The following is a 17,227-nucleotide window of genomic DNA, read 5'->3' on the forward strand; positions in this document are numbered from 1 at the left end:
TGAATGCAGTATAGCAAACCTGGGAGAAGTAGTGGGAGCTCAAGCTAGACATGAAGCTTGAGATCAGGGCACAGAAGATTTTGAAACCATGGACAACCTCCATGGCTGATAGGAGTCCTTTAAAATATTGAACTAGAAGAGAGGAATATCCAAGTTAAGCCTTGGAAGCACTAATCTGGCGACAATGTGAAGGCTGGGCTAGAGGGGTGAGAAGGGAGCTGGCCCCTCTCCTCTACGCTCATGGCACTTTGTATACCAGAGAATGTACCTGTGTGTCTTGCCCACTAGACAGTGAGCCCTAAGCGGGAGCTGATTGTAATCATGCATCTCTGGCTGCATGTGCCAGGAGATGATATAGTAAATCACAAAACATGGTACAACTAGAGGGCAGGAAGCAGGTGGTATGGATATCAGCAGCAGCTACTGCTGATAAAAACAAACAAACAAACAAAAAAGCCTACCACTTTGGAGTCAATTTAAAGAGCAGTGCCTTTACCATGTTGCTGAAGTTTTTATCACAGTAAAAAGTGCCTGGCATTTTGGAATATGTAGGGCTATATTCAATTCTGGGCTCTGTCAATTGCTTCTGTGGTGTCTTGGGTAATTTCTCAACAAGGCTTGTTTTCTTAATCTTTAAAATGAAAATAAAATTATTTTACTGGTAATTGTTAACTTATAAGGTGATAGTCATCTGGCTCAAATGAAGGACATGAAAAATTGATACCACTCAAAATTATTTTTTATGTTCTTATTAAACTTCATCACCAACTTACCTTTAGGCCTGTGTTATTATTTTTCTCCGTTTTACAGATGAGGAAACTGAACCTCTTGTTCCTTCAGGGAAAATAAGGGGTTTATCCAAAGCAATAGAATGGAGGAGCCTGGATTTGAACAGACAAATGTAGGATTCCCAAATACGTGGAAATCTCATAAAGGAAAATATACTTAAGGGAGAGAGGAACAGGTGTGAGTGACCACAGCAGGTAAGCTACGTGGGCTTTAAGAAAAACGCTCACAGGGCGTTGAGAAAGACCCAAAACACAGATTTGAGAACAGCCTAAGCCTGTCAGCCGCCACACCCTGGGCACCTGGGGAAAAGGTCCCCTGCCTCATGCAGGTGGATAGAAACGCGAGGTCCCTGAGCAGCAACAGACCTCAGCGTCCTTAGCGATTTGGGCGGGGGCAGCCTCCACCTTTGAGTCTGGCCCTGTGATTGGACAGACTCCTGGATTCCAATCCCCTGCCTAACCCCGCGGGAGAGCCTGGCGTCTGGTTCCTTGGGGCAGAGCACAAACTGCGCACACCTGAGCTGCCTGGGTGGAGAAACGCAGCCTCAGAGGTAAGGCGGCTCCCTCTATTCTTTCCTGGGAAAGGGCTCAAGACTGAGGCGCAGCTGCTGGGCAGAAAGGGGACTCTGCCATCATAAATTCTGGTCCTCGAAGTTTCCAGAAACTTGAAAGAGGTTGCAGGTCCTGCTGATGAGGGCTACCCTCATAGAGCAGGTCCCAGTGCTAACCAAACACTAAGTGAAGCTGGGGTTTAGGGAAGAACGCTGGTCTAGCTATCAGGCCCTAGTACTAGAAATAGAAATGCTCTCACTCACTGTGGGACCTTGATCAAATAACACACCCTCTCTGAGCCTCAGTTTCCCAGTCTGTAAAGCAAGCATTTGGATCAGAATGTTTTCTGAAGGCTTTCAGTCTCTGAGAGGCTCTAAAAGGGAGTGGTCAGCCTGGGGCCAAGTTTACAGAACTTCTTAGTATCCCTTGGCATCAGACCTGTTTAAACACCAGTGCTTATCTAATGCAGGATCTCAATTTCAGATTCATTGGCTTGTGGCAAAAACAGATCAGCCATAACAACAACAACAAAACACTCTTTCCTATGTATGATGCTCCTTCAGGTGCATTATCTCGTCCTAAATCCCTGTAAGTAGAACTGGAATTACCCAGGTTTCATAAAAGGAAAGACTGAACATCAGAGCTGAATATAAGATCTTCATATGTCCCACTAAAGTCTTGGTTCACACTCTGACTTCACAACAATGCCATCTGATGTCAGGAAGGTAGAGTTGTCACAAGACTCAGTAGACCAGTTGTGCAGACCTCTTGGTGGGAGTCCCAGCTTTGCTAATTACTGGTTATGTGATATTAGTTACATAACTACATTAACGCCTGTTCCCCCAAGTGTAAAACAAGAATGATAATAGCAATTAAGACTATTTTACTCATGTCTTTACTAGGAGTGCTAAGGAACATAACATAGGTAAAGCACTTGGTCCACTTCTTAGTGTTGTTATTGTTGACAAGGATGTTACAGTTGCCTAGTGGAAGGTCAAAAGGAAAAGATTTTCCACTTATTTTCCACCCCCAAGGATTTGAAGGGGTTTTGAGAAGAATCATGTCTTCCGTGTGGAAGACTCCCCGTGGATCAGATGCAATGCCTGAGATGGTGGTAAAAATCATCGGAAGTAAATACTTTCAGTATCTTGTGGAGAAGCCAAAGACGTAAGTTTACTGTTTGAAAAATATCTGTTTCGCCTGGATGATAATGAAGTTTGGGTTTGTTTGTGGGGTTTTTTTTTAATCTAGAAATTTACATTTTAACAATGCAGTCTATGGAAAATTAAGTCATTAAGATATAACTGTTGAAGTAAAATAGTGTTGATAACTTCCATGCGCACTGTTTTCCTGATATTTTTCATCTTTATAATTCCCCATGCTCCTTAATTACTTGGGCTGATTTTCCAAATAGATGGGGAATATAAGCATTGAGACATTTATAAATATTAATGGAGGATTGGTGCTTCTCCTCATCAGATTTGTAATCTACCACATGTAGTAATCCTTTTTTTTTGGGGGGGGGGAGGAGAAAAGTTGTTAGTCAATTTGTTATGAATTAAAGGAGTGTGATTAATAATAAATAATAAATTGTAAGATTTTCATTTACTCTTCTTTTTATTCCATACTCCTCTAAGCAAGGGCTTTTCAGAGCAAAATTAAGAAGTTTTTCTTCCCTTCCAAACTCATCACAGTCACATTTGAGGGAGGTAACTCATATATCTCTAAACTTCACTAGATGCTTGCCACAGAAGAGTATGACTAGCTCTTCCTTCCAGAGTAGTGGTGGTTCACAAGAGAAACAGAAGGTACTAGACCTGCCTTTCATCTAGCAGTCATTCCACAGATAGTAGCTAGTCAATAATTGCCTTCTCTTCTTAAGATGATTTCCATAGCTCTTTCCTCAACTACAGAAACCCACAGATCAAACAAACAGACAAACAGTAAAAAGATCTGGCCTCACTAAACGTAGGTGCAGAAAGCAGTGGATACCAAATCTGGCTATCATTAGAATTACCTGGAGAGTCCTTAAAAATAAAGATTTGGAGTCCAACCCAAGATCTATTGAATCGGAATCTCTGAAGATGAGACCATCAGGACTACTGTTATGGAGTACAGACTTTAGAAGGGCAAATCAATTTTACCTCCTCACTATCTGTGTTGTCAGCCCCACTAGATTCCAAAGTGAGTGCTATTAGTAATTAGTAATCAATTAGTAATGTCTGCTATAGCACAGGAAGTGAGCTTTGAGGCACATGAGTCATGCTTTTGGGTTCCTTACAGAGCTGAGAGATGAGAGTCTGAATCTTGACTGTTTGCCCTCCTGGCCTTTTTGACATTGAGAAAGTTGATTAACATCTCTGGCCTCATATTTTACCTCTATCAAGTGGGGATAAAACATATCTATCTAGTAGGGTCGTTGTGAGGATCAAGTGAGAAAAATAAAATGCAAATCACCTTTCCACTGCCTAATAGTGTATTCAACATGCTTTATAAATAGTTCTGCTATTATTATTAAGGGAAATCTTTCCACACATAAGACATTTAAGGAAAAATCAAATCTCTTCCTATGAAATATTTCCATCCCTTTTATATTCTGTGCCTAGGAGGCAGGTTACCTTTGTTTTGTAGATAAGGAAACAGAGACAGATTATTTTAAGATCTCCTCTCAAATGCCAGCCATTGTCAAGAAAAGCAAATATGGTCAGTTGGAAGCTCTGCTCAGTTCTCCTCCTCCTACCCAAATGGTGACATTACTACTCTACTCATTCCGTTTCTCTCTGAGGTTTTGTTTTGCCCCTTTCATCCCACACCCCTTCTTTTTTCCAAGAGTATCAGTGTCTACTACCGTGTTTCTTCGAAAATAATACCTAGCGGGACCATCAGCTCTAATGCATCTTTTGGAGCAAAAAGTAATGTAAGACCTAGTATTTATTATATTATATTACATTACATTACATTATATTATACTGGGTCTTATTTTAATATAAGACCTGGTCTTATAGTAATTTTTGCTGCAAGAGATGCATTAGAGCTGATGATCCAGCTAGGTCTTATTTGGGGGAAGTACGTTATGTTCCTAAATGGATGGATAAGGGAAGGATCCTTGTCCTTTTAAATAGGGAAAAATTCCCTTTGTCTTATAAGAAGGTGCCTTTTATTTTTCTTCTTTATTTGTTAAACTTCAGAATGTAGGAAACAGAAGAGTTTATTAAATCAGCTACATTAATTGTAAAATAAAAGACACTCTGTTTCTTCTATGACAACTGGAAAAAAAAGTTTTGTTTTTCTTTTTACATTAAGATAGTTTTGTTGTTTCTGTTTTCTATGGGCTTGATGTTACTTTTGCTGGAATGACATAGGACCATTAACAAGCTTTGCTAAAATACTCCTGTGTGACTCAAAAATAAATAATTCTCAAAAGGCTTCTTATTGCTGAGGTAAGGACAGATCCACCACTACCATGTCATGCATGTCCCAAAATCTGTCTCTGAAGCATTTTAATTATGCTACATCTATACCTTGGGTATTTTCTTTGGGTTGAATCAGTTGAACCTATTAATAAAAAATCTACATAAGAAACATAAGTATAAGCCAAAAAATAATAAAAGGAAGAAGTCTCTAAAAGGAGAATCTGAATCAAAAAGAAAAATCATAAATTAATAATAAATGGAAAAACAGAAATCTTCCTTCCCATATGGCCACATTTAGTTCAGATTTCCTGTAGGATATGTGGGAAAGATGGAATAGTCTGTTAGAAAATGATCTTAAATGTATAAATCAGTGTATTAATTTGCTAGGGCTGCTGTGTCAAAGTATCACAAACTGTGATACCGTGGCTTAGACCAACAGAAACTTATTGTCTTATAGTTCTGGAGGCTAGATGTCTGAAATCAAGTATTGGTAGAGCTGTGCTCCTTCTGAAGGTGCCCAGTAAGGATCAATCTATCTGTTCCAGGTCTGTCTTCTTACTTCCGGTATTTCCTTGGCTTGTGGCAACATAACTCTAAGCTTCACATAGCATATGTGGCATACGTGTAAGTGTACAATTTTCTCTTTTTATAAGGAAACCAGTCAATCGGATTAGGGGTCCATTCTACTCTAGCATGACCTCATCTTCACTAATTACACCTTCAGGCACCCTATTTTCAAATAAGGTCACATTTGGAGGTAATGGAAGTTAGGACTTCAACATATGAATTTGGGCACAACTCAACCCCTAACAACCAGTCTTCCATTTTACAGATGAGATGAGATAACTGAGGTCTCAGTGAGTGGCTTAAAGTGAGGCCACTTATTGTTAGTTAAAAGACTAGAATTGAGCTCCCTTCCTCTTTCCGTAATTTAGCCTGTACAATTATTGACATATGAAAGGAAAATACTCAATACCTACCCAGTTACATATTTGTCATGAAGGACATCAACCTATAGGCTTCAAAGAGTGAAACAAATGTCCCCTAGTTTGCTCCATTCTCATTTGCCTCCTGGATCACTACATTAATTTTCCAACCAAGCTCCCTGCCTCTAATCTTCTCATTCTCTAATCCATTCGTTAAAACCTTGCTCCTCAAAATATAGTCTATGGACCACCACCATCAACCTCACCTGGGACCTTGTTAGAACTGCAGAATCTTTGACCTCTTTCCAGACATATTGATGCAAAATCTGCATTTTAGTCAATTCCCAGGTGATTCCTATGCAACATTACACTGAAAACCAATTACCAAGTACGGCAATTGTCATCTTTCTAAAATGCAAGTCTAATCAGGTGACACCAGCCCCAGATTCACCTGCTCCCTCCCCCTGTTGACTCCCATCACTCACTTGGGGATTATGACACTCTATGACCATTTTCCATGCATATCTGTCTGCCCCCATTTCACCATAAACTCTATATGCACAACTGTACCCTTAATACTGAACACAAAGTCTTATGCATATTGAAAGCCTGATAAATGAATTAGAGTACAATGGATGCCAAGAAAAGTAAAGATCAAGAAAGACAATACTTAGTTGCTTTAAATCCAACTCTAAAGACCCATGTTCCTAACATAGCATGCAGATGTTTCTTTGGAACCCTGATGAGTAATCTTTGATAGCTCATCAAGAAGATATGCCAAGTGACAGGAGAAAAATATTCTCATTTTCTAAAAGGAGATAAAATTGGGTAACAATACCTCAGAATTTGAGGCTTGTAGACAATTCTTGGCAAATTGCAGGCCAAAGAATTAACTGTTAGTTGTGGAAACAAAACACAAAGTGATAGTCACTAAGGGTAGTGGTACATGTTCACTAAAAACGGATTATGCCAAACTGGTCCCATTTCCTTTATTGATGAGGTTACTACAGTCCAAATGAAGGGAATGATAAAGATACACACTATTCACTAATGTCAATGAGTCATTAGGCACATTTCTGTTCATAAAGTCTTGAAATAAGGCAGAGAATTCTGGACTGGGCAGTATAACATAGGTGACACACCAACATGGTAGTGATTGAATAGTTGATGTAAATACTACGTGCTGGAGTGGTGGGGAGGTGGAGAGGATTTGTATGTGACCCTATTCTTAGTCAACATTTTTAAATTCACAACTGAAGGAGACAGACAAATCACTTTAATAAACATGTGGGTAGTGGATGCTGGGAAGCTTTGCAGGAAAAGGAGCTAAAACTAACAAGATGAAATCAACAGAGATACATGCAAAGTCTGTCTTTAGTTAAGCATATGTGTAAATGATTATGTGAATAAATATTTGGGCTGTACTTGATGTGAAATAATAGTAAATTATTGGTTTCTGCTCCCAGTTCCTGGCATGAAGCTCCTAAAACACTTGCAATTTCCTAAGAGATAAGAGCACTAGGAGCATTTTATGTTCTAATATTTGGTCTTTGACCCTGGTTTCTGACACAGAGCTCCTAAATTCCTTGGAATTTCCTGGGTAATGGGGTATCTTTTGTTTTAATGACGATATTCTTAGTGGGTTCCTAGGTTGCTTCAGGATGGAGGCTGGTCACCAGAAAGAACTGGCCTTGATTAAAAGTTTGGAACTTTCAGCCTCATTCCCCATCCTCCCTGAAGAGAGGCTGGAGATTGAATTAGTAATTGATTGTAACTATGTGATGAAGCCTACATAAGAAGCCCAAAAGTATAGGGTTCTGAGAGCTTCCGGGTTGCTCAGTACCTCTGTGTGCTGGGAGGGTAGTGTGTCTAGAGAGGGCATGGACGTTCCATGCCCCTTCCCACATACTGTGCACTATGCGTCTTTCCAACTGGCTGTCCCTTCTATAATAAACCAGTATTCCAGTAATTCAACAGTTTTCCTGAGTTGTGTGAGTCACTCTAGCAAATTAACCAAACTGGAAGAGGGGGTCAGGGGAACCCTGGTTTATAGCCCATCTGTCAGAAACACAGGTAACAGCTTGGGCTTGCATTTGACATCTGAAGTGGGTATGGCAGTCTTGTGGGACTGAGCCCTTAACCTGTGGGGTCTGCACTAACTCCATGTGGATAGGGTCAGAACTGAATTGCATTGTAGGACACCTCGCTGGTATGAAGAACTGCTTGGTGTGGGGAAAAAACCCATACCTTGGGTGACCAGAAGTTGTATGGTAGTAATAGAGAGTCGAGCAGAGGACAAAATGGAGTGTTTCCCCTTTACACTTGTGTTTGAGCTCACCATTAGCTGAGAGTATCCAGATAGAGGGATGTGGAAGGCCCACTGTACTCAGAAGTGGACATGTCACCTAGGCCGTACTGTGCTTCACTCTGGATGCCACATTTTAGGAGGGACCCCGAGACACCAAAGGTGTGGACACTAAAGTTGTGGAGTTATGGAAGATCCAGGGTATAAAATGTGGCCTGGGATTGAGCTGTGAACTCAGAGAGGAATTGGGTTCATTTCAAGGAACTCCTGTGAGTAGAGATACTTCCAGTGAATAAAGTTGGCCTCTATAGCTCCTTCTAATGCCAAGAATCAGTGACCCAAAGCACTTTATTCCATAGTTGCATTGATGTTGGTACAGCACTGTTAAGCAGAGGGTGAAGCTGACTGCAAGGTTTTATGGGAAAAAGTAGCAAATACTTATAATAATTTACATTGACATTTATAGCCAAGAAATATAGAGTTCTGGTATTTTTCCACGTGACTTCCCTGGAGCCCATAGCTTGTCATTTGTTAATCCCTCCAAGCCTTTCATATTAATACATTATTTTTTACTTTCTTGAACTTTTTTAAAGTAGTAACATTAACAGCTGTAGGAATCAATGCATATATGGAATTCCATTAACATTCTTTCCACAAACATTAATTGAGCACTTATGGAGGACCAAGCCTTGAGGACACAGTAGTGTACCTAGCCTTGTAGTGATGGGGGACGCACAACAAACCAATAAGCAATGACCACTCACGTGAGGACAGTGCAATGAGGAAAAATAGAGGAGGATCATAAAGGTACATCAAGTTACAAGGGGTCTTCCGAGAAGGTGTCTCTGTGTAAGTGACATTTAAACTGAGACGATGTGGAGACAAGAGCCACAATTACCCAATGAGAATTATCCATGGTCAGCTAGCAGTGAGTGGGCTAAGACTGACCCATGCGCGTGGCTCACCAGATTCCAACTCTCTGTGAAACTAGGGGCTCCTTCTTCTCTGTCCTGCTTCAGAAGAGGCTGCGACTTCCCATAGGTCCCCAGTTCTCCAGATATCCGTCATCTGACTTTCCTAGCACTTGCTACAAACAGATCCCAAGATGACTACCTAGAATGCAAGCAGAATTTTTAATCCAAGGCTGCCTTACGCTTGCTTCATAAAAAGTGGGACAGCATCACTTTCTGGGAGCACAGTGCCAAAGATCTGGGCACCCATGTGTGAATAGCTGCTGCTTTCCTGCCCATGAGGTCCACCTGTACCAAATGACACCACAGGTGATCACCACCCTCCTGGTGCCTCCACAGATCTATAAGAGAGTAAACCATGCAGCTCTGTAAGGACAGAGCATCCTGGGCTGAGGGAACAGACAAAAGAAAGCCTATGGGTATGTTTAATGAGGACAAGGAAGCCAATGTTGGTGGAGCGGAGTGAACACGGGAAAAGGGGGAAGGAAATGAGGTCAGAGAAGCCAGCGGGGCTCAGATGTTGGGCTGTGTGGGCCATGATAGGAATTTCGGTTTTTTTCTATGTAGAATACAATGTTCTATATAGAATTGAGAGCAGTGGAGAACACAGTGGAATTTACGCGTTGCAAAGGATGTTTCTTGCTGCTGTGTGGAGAGATACACTGAAACAGGCATGATTAAAAAGAGAGAGAGACCGTTTAGGGCGTCATTATGGCAATCCAGTCAGGACATGGTAGCAACGACCCATTATAGTTCCTGTATAACACCTGGATAAACTTCGTGATTTAAGAAATTCAAGTACCCTACTTATTCATTTTTTTAAAGAAATAACTGATCATAATACCTTATTTTTGCTTTTTCAAGATATAATCTACAGAATACCTGAATGTCCATCAACGCAATCTATTCTTAAAATAGAATATCAGAGCACACACTATTATTTACCTCCATTTTCACAAGTTCAAAGTGATGAAGTAATATGCTAAAAGTATACCTCTCGTATGCCCTTTCCTCTGCACTAAAACGTTTCTTTATTAATCTTCTACAATAGGTTTATCATTATTCTAGGCACTGTGAGGCATGTAAAGAAGCATGAGATACTGTTCTGGACATATGCCTTTAGTACAAGACATAGAGGCATAAAATTTTAAGTAAGAGGATATAGCATTATATGAATGAATGCCAAATCAATGTTATAAAAAAAATAGGTGCCCACTGATTCTAAATATTGAGACTATGAGGTAAAAGTTAATACTTTACCATTTGAAATTCTATATTTCAAAAAATATAACAAAAATAAAAGGTAAAAGCAAAATACTATTGACAATATATATATATGACAGTAAAAAATTAATCCTCTTAATGTATAAAGAGCTCTTATAAATCAGGAGGGAAAAGACAAGCAGCTCAATTTTAAAAATAGGCCATAGGTCTAGATAGGCAAATCACAGAAGAAATAAAAATAAGCATGAGATATGTGTGTGGGTTGGTGGAGGGGGGCGGGGGCTCAACCTGAGTGGTAATTAAAAACATTTATACAGCAATAAGATATTACATTTAATCAATCAAATTGGAAATGTTTTTATAATGGAAATACGGTTGACAAGGGGGTAGAAAAGAGTACTCTTATGCTACTAGCTTTTGGGTATGCTTATCAAAAGCCTTAAAAGTGCATTTACTTTGGCATAAAATGTTCTTACAGAGACATAAATATTGATGTGTAAAGATACCTCATTATATTTTTGACAGTATTTTTTTTAAGATTACAAAACTGCATAATTCTAGTTTGGTTTAAAAGCAAAACAAACATAAGTTCCTGTGTATAGATGCGGAAAATTTCTATAAAGAGATAATATAATGCCTCACCAAATTATAATTTTTAGTAAGCACAGATTTATAAATAGTATGCTTTTTTAGGATTTGATATTTTAGAGCAGTTTTACATTTACAGCAAAATTAAGAGGAAGGTATGGATATATCACACACACCCCTCTCCACTACATATGCACAGCTTCCCCCATTCTCAACATTCCCCACCAGAGTGGTGCATGTGTTACAATTGATGAACCTAGATTGAAACCATGCAATCATCCAAAATCCATAATTTAACTTAAGCCTCACTCTTGACGTTGTACATTCTATCGGTTTAGACAAATGTGTAATGACATGTATCCATCATTACAGTGCTATACAGAGTAGCTTCACTGCCCTAAAAAATCCTGCGCTCTATTTATCTCTCTCCCCCCACTTAGTACACTTTTTAAATCCACAATCTCTTACTGTACCCCTGATTTAGTTCAACCTAATTAAAGAAAATAACATAGCAATAATTATTGCTCCCCATTCCATAGACTCTGTGGATGTATCCAGAAGATGGCCCAGAGACAGAACTGCTGGTGCCCCATCTTCTCATAGTCTGAACAGAAGACCTGGCCCAGAAACTGCCTTACAGCACTGACATAATTGGTGAAGAGGCCAGGCAGTTGCACAATCATTTTGCTTAGACTTGCAAAAGCAAAACAGGAGAGAATGCAAGTGCAAAGGACATTAAATTTCAAGCTGATAAAGGTTAGCTCAAAGATTTAAAAGCAGTACTATCTGCAAAGCTCCTGGGTATAATCCATCAGAAGACATTGTGATAAAGAAATGCTTGGGGATTTTTCTCCAAAATTAAGAATTGTGCTTTATCAGAGCAGATTTTTAATACTAATTAATCTACTTTTTTTTTCAAAGTGGGTGATTTCTAGTACTTGTATTTACTCTTGTTATTAAATACAAAGGTAGTCAGATTACATTAACTATATCTCTATTTAACTATTTAAAAGACGTTTCCTCAGTTCTTATGTTCTATAATACTTTGATCTTTTGAACTTTAGTTTTGCCTATCAATAAAGTTTTGGGTGTCTGAAGGAAAGAGCCATCCTTTTGTACCTGGGTAATAATAGGAAGGTGCTGATAAAGGAGATGGCACTTTAACTTATGACTAATGTAGAATTAGTCAAGGGCTGATTGAGTACCAGGCTCAGTGCTAAATATTTTGTACATCTTATATTGATAAGTATTATTTCTCTATTGTTACAGATGAGATACTAAAAATCAGAGATGAAAAGTAAATTGCCAAAAGTCACACAACAAGCTATGTTTGGAGCTAGGATTCAAAAATCAGTATTATGGGACTTAAAGTCCATGTCTTGAACCACTACCTGCCTTAAATTATGAGTAAATTTTGTATAATTATGGAAAAGACGTTCTTTTTTCATTCTGTATGATGTGGTTCCTCAAACTTTAGTGTGCACAAGAATCATTTGAGATGTTTGCTAAGAATGCAAGTTTTCTCGTCCTGTTTAATTCTGATTTAATAATTTCAGAGTGAGCCAACTATCTGTTTTATAATCCAGCACCCTGCATGATTATAACCCCCCTCAGGTGGTCTGAGATTCAACAGTTAGGATCACTGTCATTTTCTCCAAGAACAAGCCCTTCCCCCTATCTGGAATATTTTTGCATCGCTAATTTTTTCTTTCAACTGCTATTTTACATGTCGATTCCTTCATGGAGTCATTTCCATCCCACTTAAGCATATTTGGTTGGAAACTCCTCTATGGTCCCCTATTTCTTTTTACATACTTTATTTTTCAGTTATCACCTATTTTGGTAAATTTGAAGACAACAGAGTCAGAAGACCAAGAGCGGATTGGATGCCACTACAACCTCAACTAAGAAGGCAGTAATGCATAACTAAAAGACAAGTCAGAAGGAAACACCCATGGTGTAAACTTATCTAATGCTGTAGAACTCATATAAATGAAGAAACAGTAGGTATATTGGGATATCATTTTCTGTAAATGAAAAGTACATCATACCCGAGAACATTTGCTGTTGAATTGGTTGCTAATTTTGCAGCCAAAATGACCCTAATTTGGGAAATCAGTTTTGTTCTGTGAAACAGTATAGTGCAAATACCATGAAAAACAAACTTGGATTATTTGCATTGATATCAAAATTTGACTCAGTGTTACAAAGAAAGAAATGGGATATTTGGGGAATGTACTGAATTCCTTGTTCTTGAAAAGTTTACAAACCAAAGCTGAAGGATGTCCTCTTAGGTGGTCTGTAAGGGGACTTTAGGCCTATGTGGGAAGATGGACTTTATATATTTTATTTTTTATTACTATTTTAAAAGAGAATCAAAATTTTGTTGTTAAAGATAGACAGTTTCTATATTATGGGTGTAAAATTGAGGAGTAATGTTGAAGAAGAAGGATATGCTTTGGAGCTGTACAGACCTGGGTTTGAGTCCTAGATCTGGACGTACGAACAAGGTGACCTTGGGCAATTTACTGAACCTCTCTGATCATCCGTTTTCTCTTCTGTACAATGATGATAATAATACCTATTTTCAGGATTATTAAGATAACTTGGAAGAATTTATGTAAACTTGCATATGATAGCTGACACATTTAAACATGTTAGCTCCTATAATTACAATGATGAAGAAATGATTCAGGCATAGGTTTAGGAGTTCATGTACTTTTAAATTTTTCTGAAGACTAAATTTCTTTGATAATAATACATGGTATGGCTCCATAGCATAAAAAAATAAAAGAAAGAATCCTTATACTTCCTCACAATAACATTTGCTACATTAGCACTGGCTTTACATTACAGCTTCCCCATGGGGTTTGATGCGATTTTCAGTTGCACTTCCCTCCCCAGTCCCATTTGATTTTTCAGTTTGTTGTTCTCTTAAAAAAAAAAAAGAAGAAAGAAAGAAAGAAAGAAAAAAGAGAAAAGAAAGAAAGAAAACCCTGATTGTGTTGATTATCTGTTATTACTTCCAAATAAGAACATGGTTTCATTTACAGAAATTAGATCCCCATTCACTGCGTTGGCACAATATGGACCGTCTTCTCCAGAGGGTTTGGGGCTGGTTAGATGGTGCACAGTTGGAAATTGGTGGCATTGAATTGCTGCCAAGGCTGGCAGACCTTTAAGATGGCATCTGGTGACCTTTTTGCGGAGCCCCTCGGGTCCTCCATTTGAGACTTGATGCTCTCCGCACGGGTGTAATCCAAATCAAATGTGAGATCTGGTGAATTGGGAGTTACATGGGAAGCGGGGGCCAAGGGAGACTCTCTGCATTGCTTTGGGCAGAGGATACTTCTAGACGCCTTTGCAACGTTCCTTTCTAATCCTGAGACTGAGCTGTAGCAAAGAGTGGTACTGAAGGGCTGGTTTGCAAGAAGAGCACAGTATGAGAGAGAGAACAATTGGGTGGTTTTGTCCACATGTATGTATCATTCAGCAATACAGTAATCCTTCCCAGTTGCTGTAGTTACCACATGACACTAAACTCTACTCCCTGAGAGTCCCTGAGAGCAACAGCAGACATAGTAAGTACATATGAGGAAGCCAGCTGCGTCGTGCTTCCAAGATAGTAAGGATGGCATTTTTTATTCCTTTGAAATGGCAGGTTTCTGTTTTCAGTACCTCAGGTAGAGAGCATAGGAGCATAGAAGAAAGAACTGCGAGTTTGTGAACAGCCTAACAACCAATGTGTGTTGACGAATTGTTTGTGCTAACAACAGACACATGCTGTTTCTCAGCTGGGGAGTCATTTTCATGATAATTTTAAACTGCTATGGATGTTTTTTTAAAAAAAACTTTTACTTTGAACAGATTTAACAGGCTATTTTTGATTTTACATCTACTGTGGCTATTTTAACAGACAGGCGGATACATTTCACCTTTCCTAGGCAATTCTGTCCTGAGACAGCCCATACAAAGATTATTGAAGGTGATTTATCTCCCTTGCCTTCATCCTGAAGTTAACTCTCTGACCCCAAGCCAATGTTTGCCTTTAAATCCTGCACTTCCTACTTCAGTTGCCTCCTCCTTTATTTTCAGCTCCTCACATAATCCCAAACTTCCACAGATCCTCTCCTGACTCCTTTCCTGTAGGAATTTAGGTGCAATCAGGTAGACTTAGGTTTAAATTCTGGCTCCACTACTGAAAGCCATGTAAAATTGGACAAATCAAATAAACTCTCTGACTTTTAATTCTCTCATTCTAAAATGAGAATAATATGAGCACCTACCTATAGGGCTGATCTGAAGACTAAATAAACTCATATATGTAAATGACTATAGTGTGACTGTTGTGTGGTAAAGGCTCAGTAATACCATTATTTTTGCAACCATTGCAGACCGTAGTTATATCCCTTTTTAAATTGTTTTTTGTGATAAAATTGGTGTACAAGATTATATATATTTCAGCTATGCAGCATTATTGTTCAATATTTGCTCATATACACTGCATAGTGTTCACCACTATAAGTCTAGTTACCGTCTATCACAATATAATTGTCACAATATCATTGATCCCTTTACCCTTTTCTCTTCTGGCAACCACCAGTTTGTTCTTTGTATCTATGAGTTTGCTTTTGTTTTGTTTTGATTGCTTTGTTCTGTTTTGTTTTAGATTTCACATATAAGTGAAATTATATGGTATTTGTCTTTCTCCATCTGACTTATTTCAGTTATTTCTCTTATGAACTTCAAATAGCACTGAGTCTTTGTAACATTCACTTGACATTTATCTATATGCTAATTAGGTATGTTCTATGTTATTTATGTATATTTTATATCAATTTCTTTAAATAAGCTATAGAAATATATATACATAAATGTGCACATCATAAGTATACGCTCACTAAATTTTCACAAACATGATACACCCATGCAACAAACATCTAGATCAAAAAAACAGAATAAAAAATTACCAATATCCCAGAAGCCCCTCAACATTCCCTTCTGGGCTCTACATCTCCCTGAAACAGTAATCACTATCTAGAGCAGGAGTGTCCAAACGGTGGCCCGCTGGCCTACTGAGGCCCATGACCCATTGTTAATTGGCCCGCAGCAAATTCGAAAAATATGTTTAGTTTACTTAAATAAACCAGGTGAGGCGATACGTACTTCACCTTGAGTGAGTGGCCCGGCTGTTTGTGTATTTTACTGCATATGGCCCTTGGTGAAAAACATTGAAAAAAGTTTGGACACCCCTGATCTAGAGGCTGTTTATCTGACTTCTAAAAGCAAGTTTATACCAGTCGTTAACTTCATTATTTGTGTTATTTTGGGACAATGAAATGAAATTAAGTTTCTTGAGGTTAGGGACAATATGCTGTATATACTTCTTCTCTCACTGCAAGAACTATTGTTAAATATACACTCTTCTTTTATATTCCCATCTTGCTCTATTTAGTCATTCAGCTGCAACTGTCTGACAAAGGCCCAGCTCTGAATGTGCACCCGTCTGCCTCTGTGCATCTCCACAGGACTACTGAGCAATCCCAGAGGAGAGCATGCACCTTCTCACACTGATGCCACAAAACTGCACTCTCCAGTCTTCACTGACCTCTCACTTTTGCCCAGTCAACCTTTCTTTTTCCCATCAGCTGTCTTCCATTCCTCATAGTAGCTATGTCAAGCCATCTACCCTTAATCAGACTTCCTACCCCAGCACTTCCCCCTTGGGAGCCAACAGGTAACCATATCAGATATATCAAAGAGAAAATTCAAGCTGTCAGCAATTTGATCAATACCTTATCTCCAAATATACAAATAAATTTGCCTACATTCTCTTCTATCTCCCTACTCCCAACCCTAAGGATTCATTCCTGCCTCTGTTCTCTGAGTGATACCCCATTTCACTTTATCAGGGTTCATCTTATTTTATCGATGATGTCCTCTCATTTTATCTGTCTCAGTTGGCTCTTCACCATTGGGATTTAAATGTGTGAAAGTCCCTACTATCTTTCAACAAGATAATAACAAAGTCCTATCTGAAACCCACATTGCACCCCAGTCACCACCCCATCTCCCTTCTTGCAACCAAACTTCTTCATAGAGGTCTTTAGCCTTTCCGTCTTCAGTTTCTTGTCCTCCGCCTTCTTTCAACCCACTCCATTATCTCCCTGAAGCTCCCTTATAAAGATTCCTGATGTCCTTATGGCCTAACTCAGTGGACACTTTTCAGAGCTTACCTTTCTTAGGAGTACTTGAAACTATACACTATTCCCTCAGTCTGCAAACATCCTCTTTATTTTGCTGCAAAGACCCCACGCGCTTGGTTTCCCTTTTACCTTATTGATAATTTTTTCTAAATCTCCTTTTAGGGTTCCTCTTCCTTCTGTAAACGTAGGTGCTCCTCAGACATCTTTCCTAGGCCTTCTTTCCTTCTCATGCTGCCACAACTGAGAGGATTACT

General features: G+C 39.0%; 1 protein-coding gene across 1 annotated transcript in view; it reads left to right on the top strand.

The window, feature by feature from the left end:
* Nucleotides 1-1,270: 1,270 nt before the first annotated feature.
* Nucleotides 1,271-17,227, top strand: part of LOC308501252 (uncharacterized protein C1orf87) — a 68,946-nt gene continuing 52,989 nt past the window's right edge. Inside the window, exons 1-2 of the mRNA XM_081057302.1 lie at nucleotides 1,271-1,339; nucleotides 2,375-2,507. Coding sequence (XP_080913428.1) covers nucleotides 2,401-2,507 — 107 coding nt within the window. The 5' untranslated portion in view covers nucleotides 1,271-1,339; nucleotides 2,375-2,400. The remainder of the gene's footprint in view (nucleotides 1,340-2,374; nucleotides 2,508-17,227) is intronic.

Source organism: Rhinolophus hipposideros, assembly GCF_964194185.1.
Source record: "Rhinolophus hipposideros genome assembly, chromosome: 8".
Taxonomy (NCBI): domain Eukaryota; kingdom Metazoa; phylum Chordata; class Mammalia; order Chiroptera; family Rhinolophidae; genus Rhinolophus; species Rhinolophus hipposideros.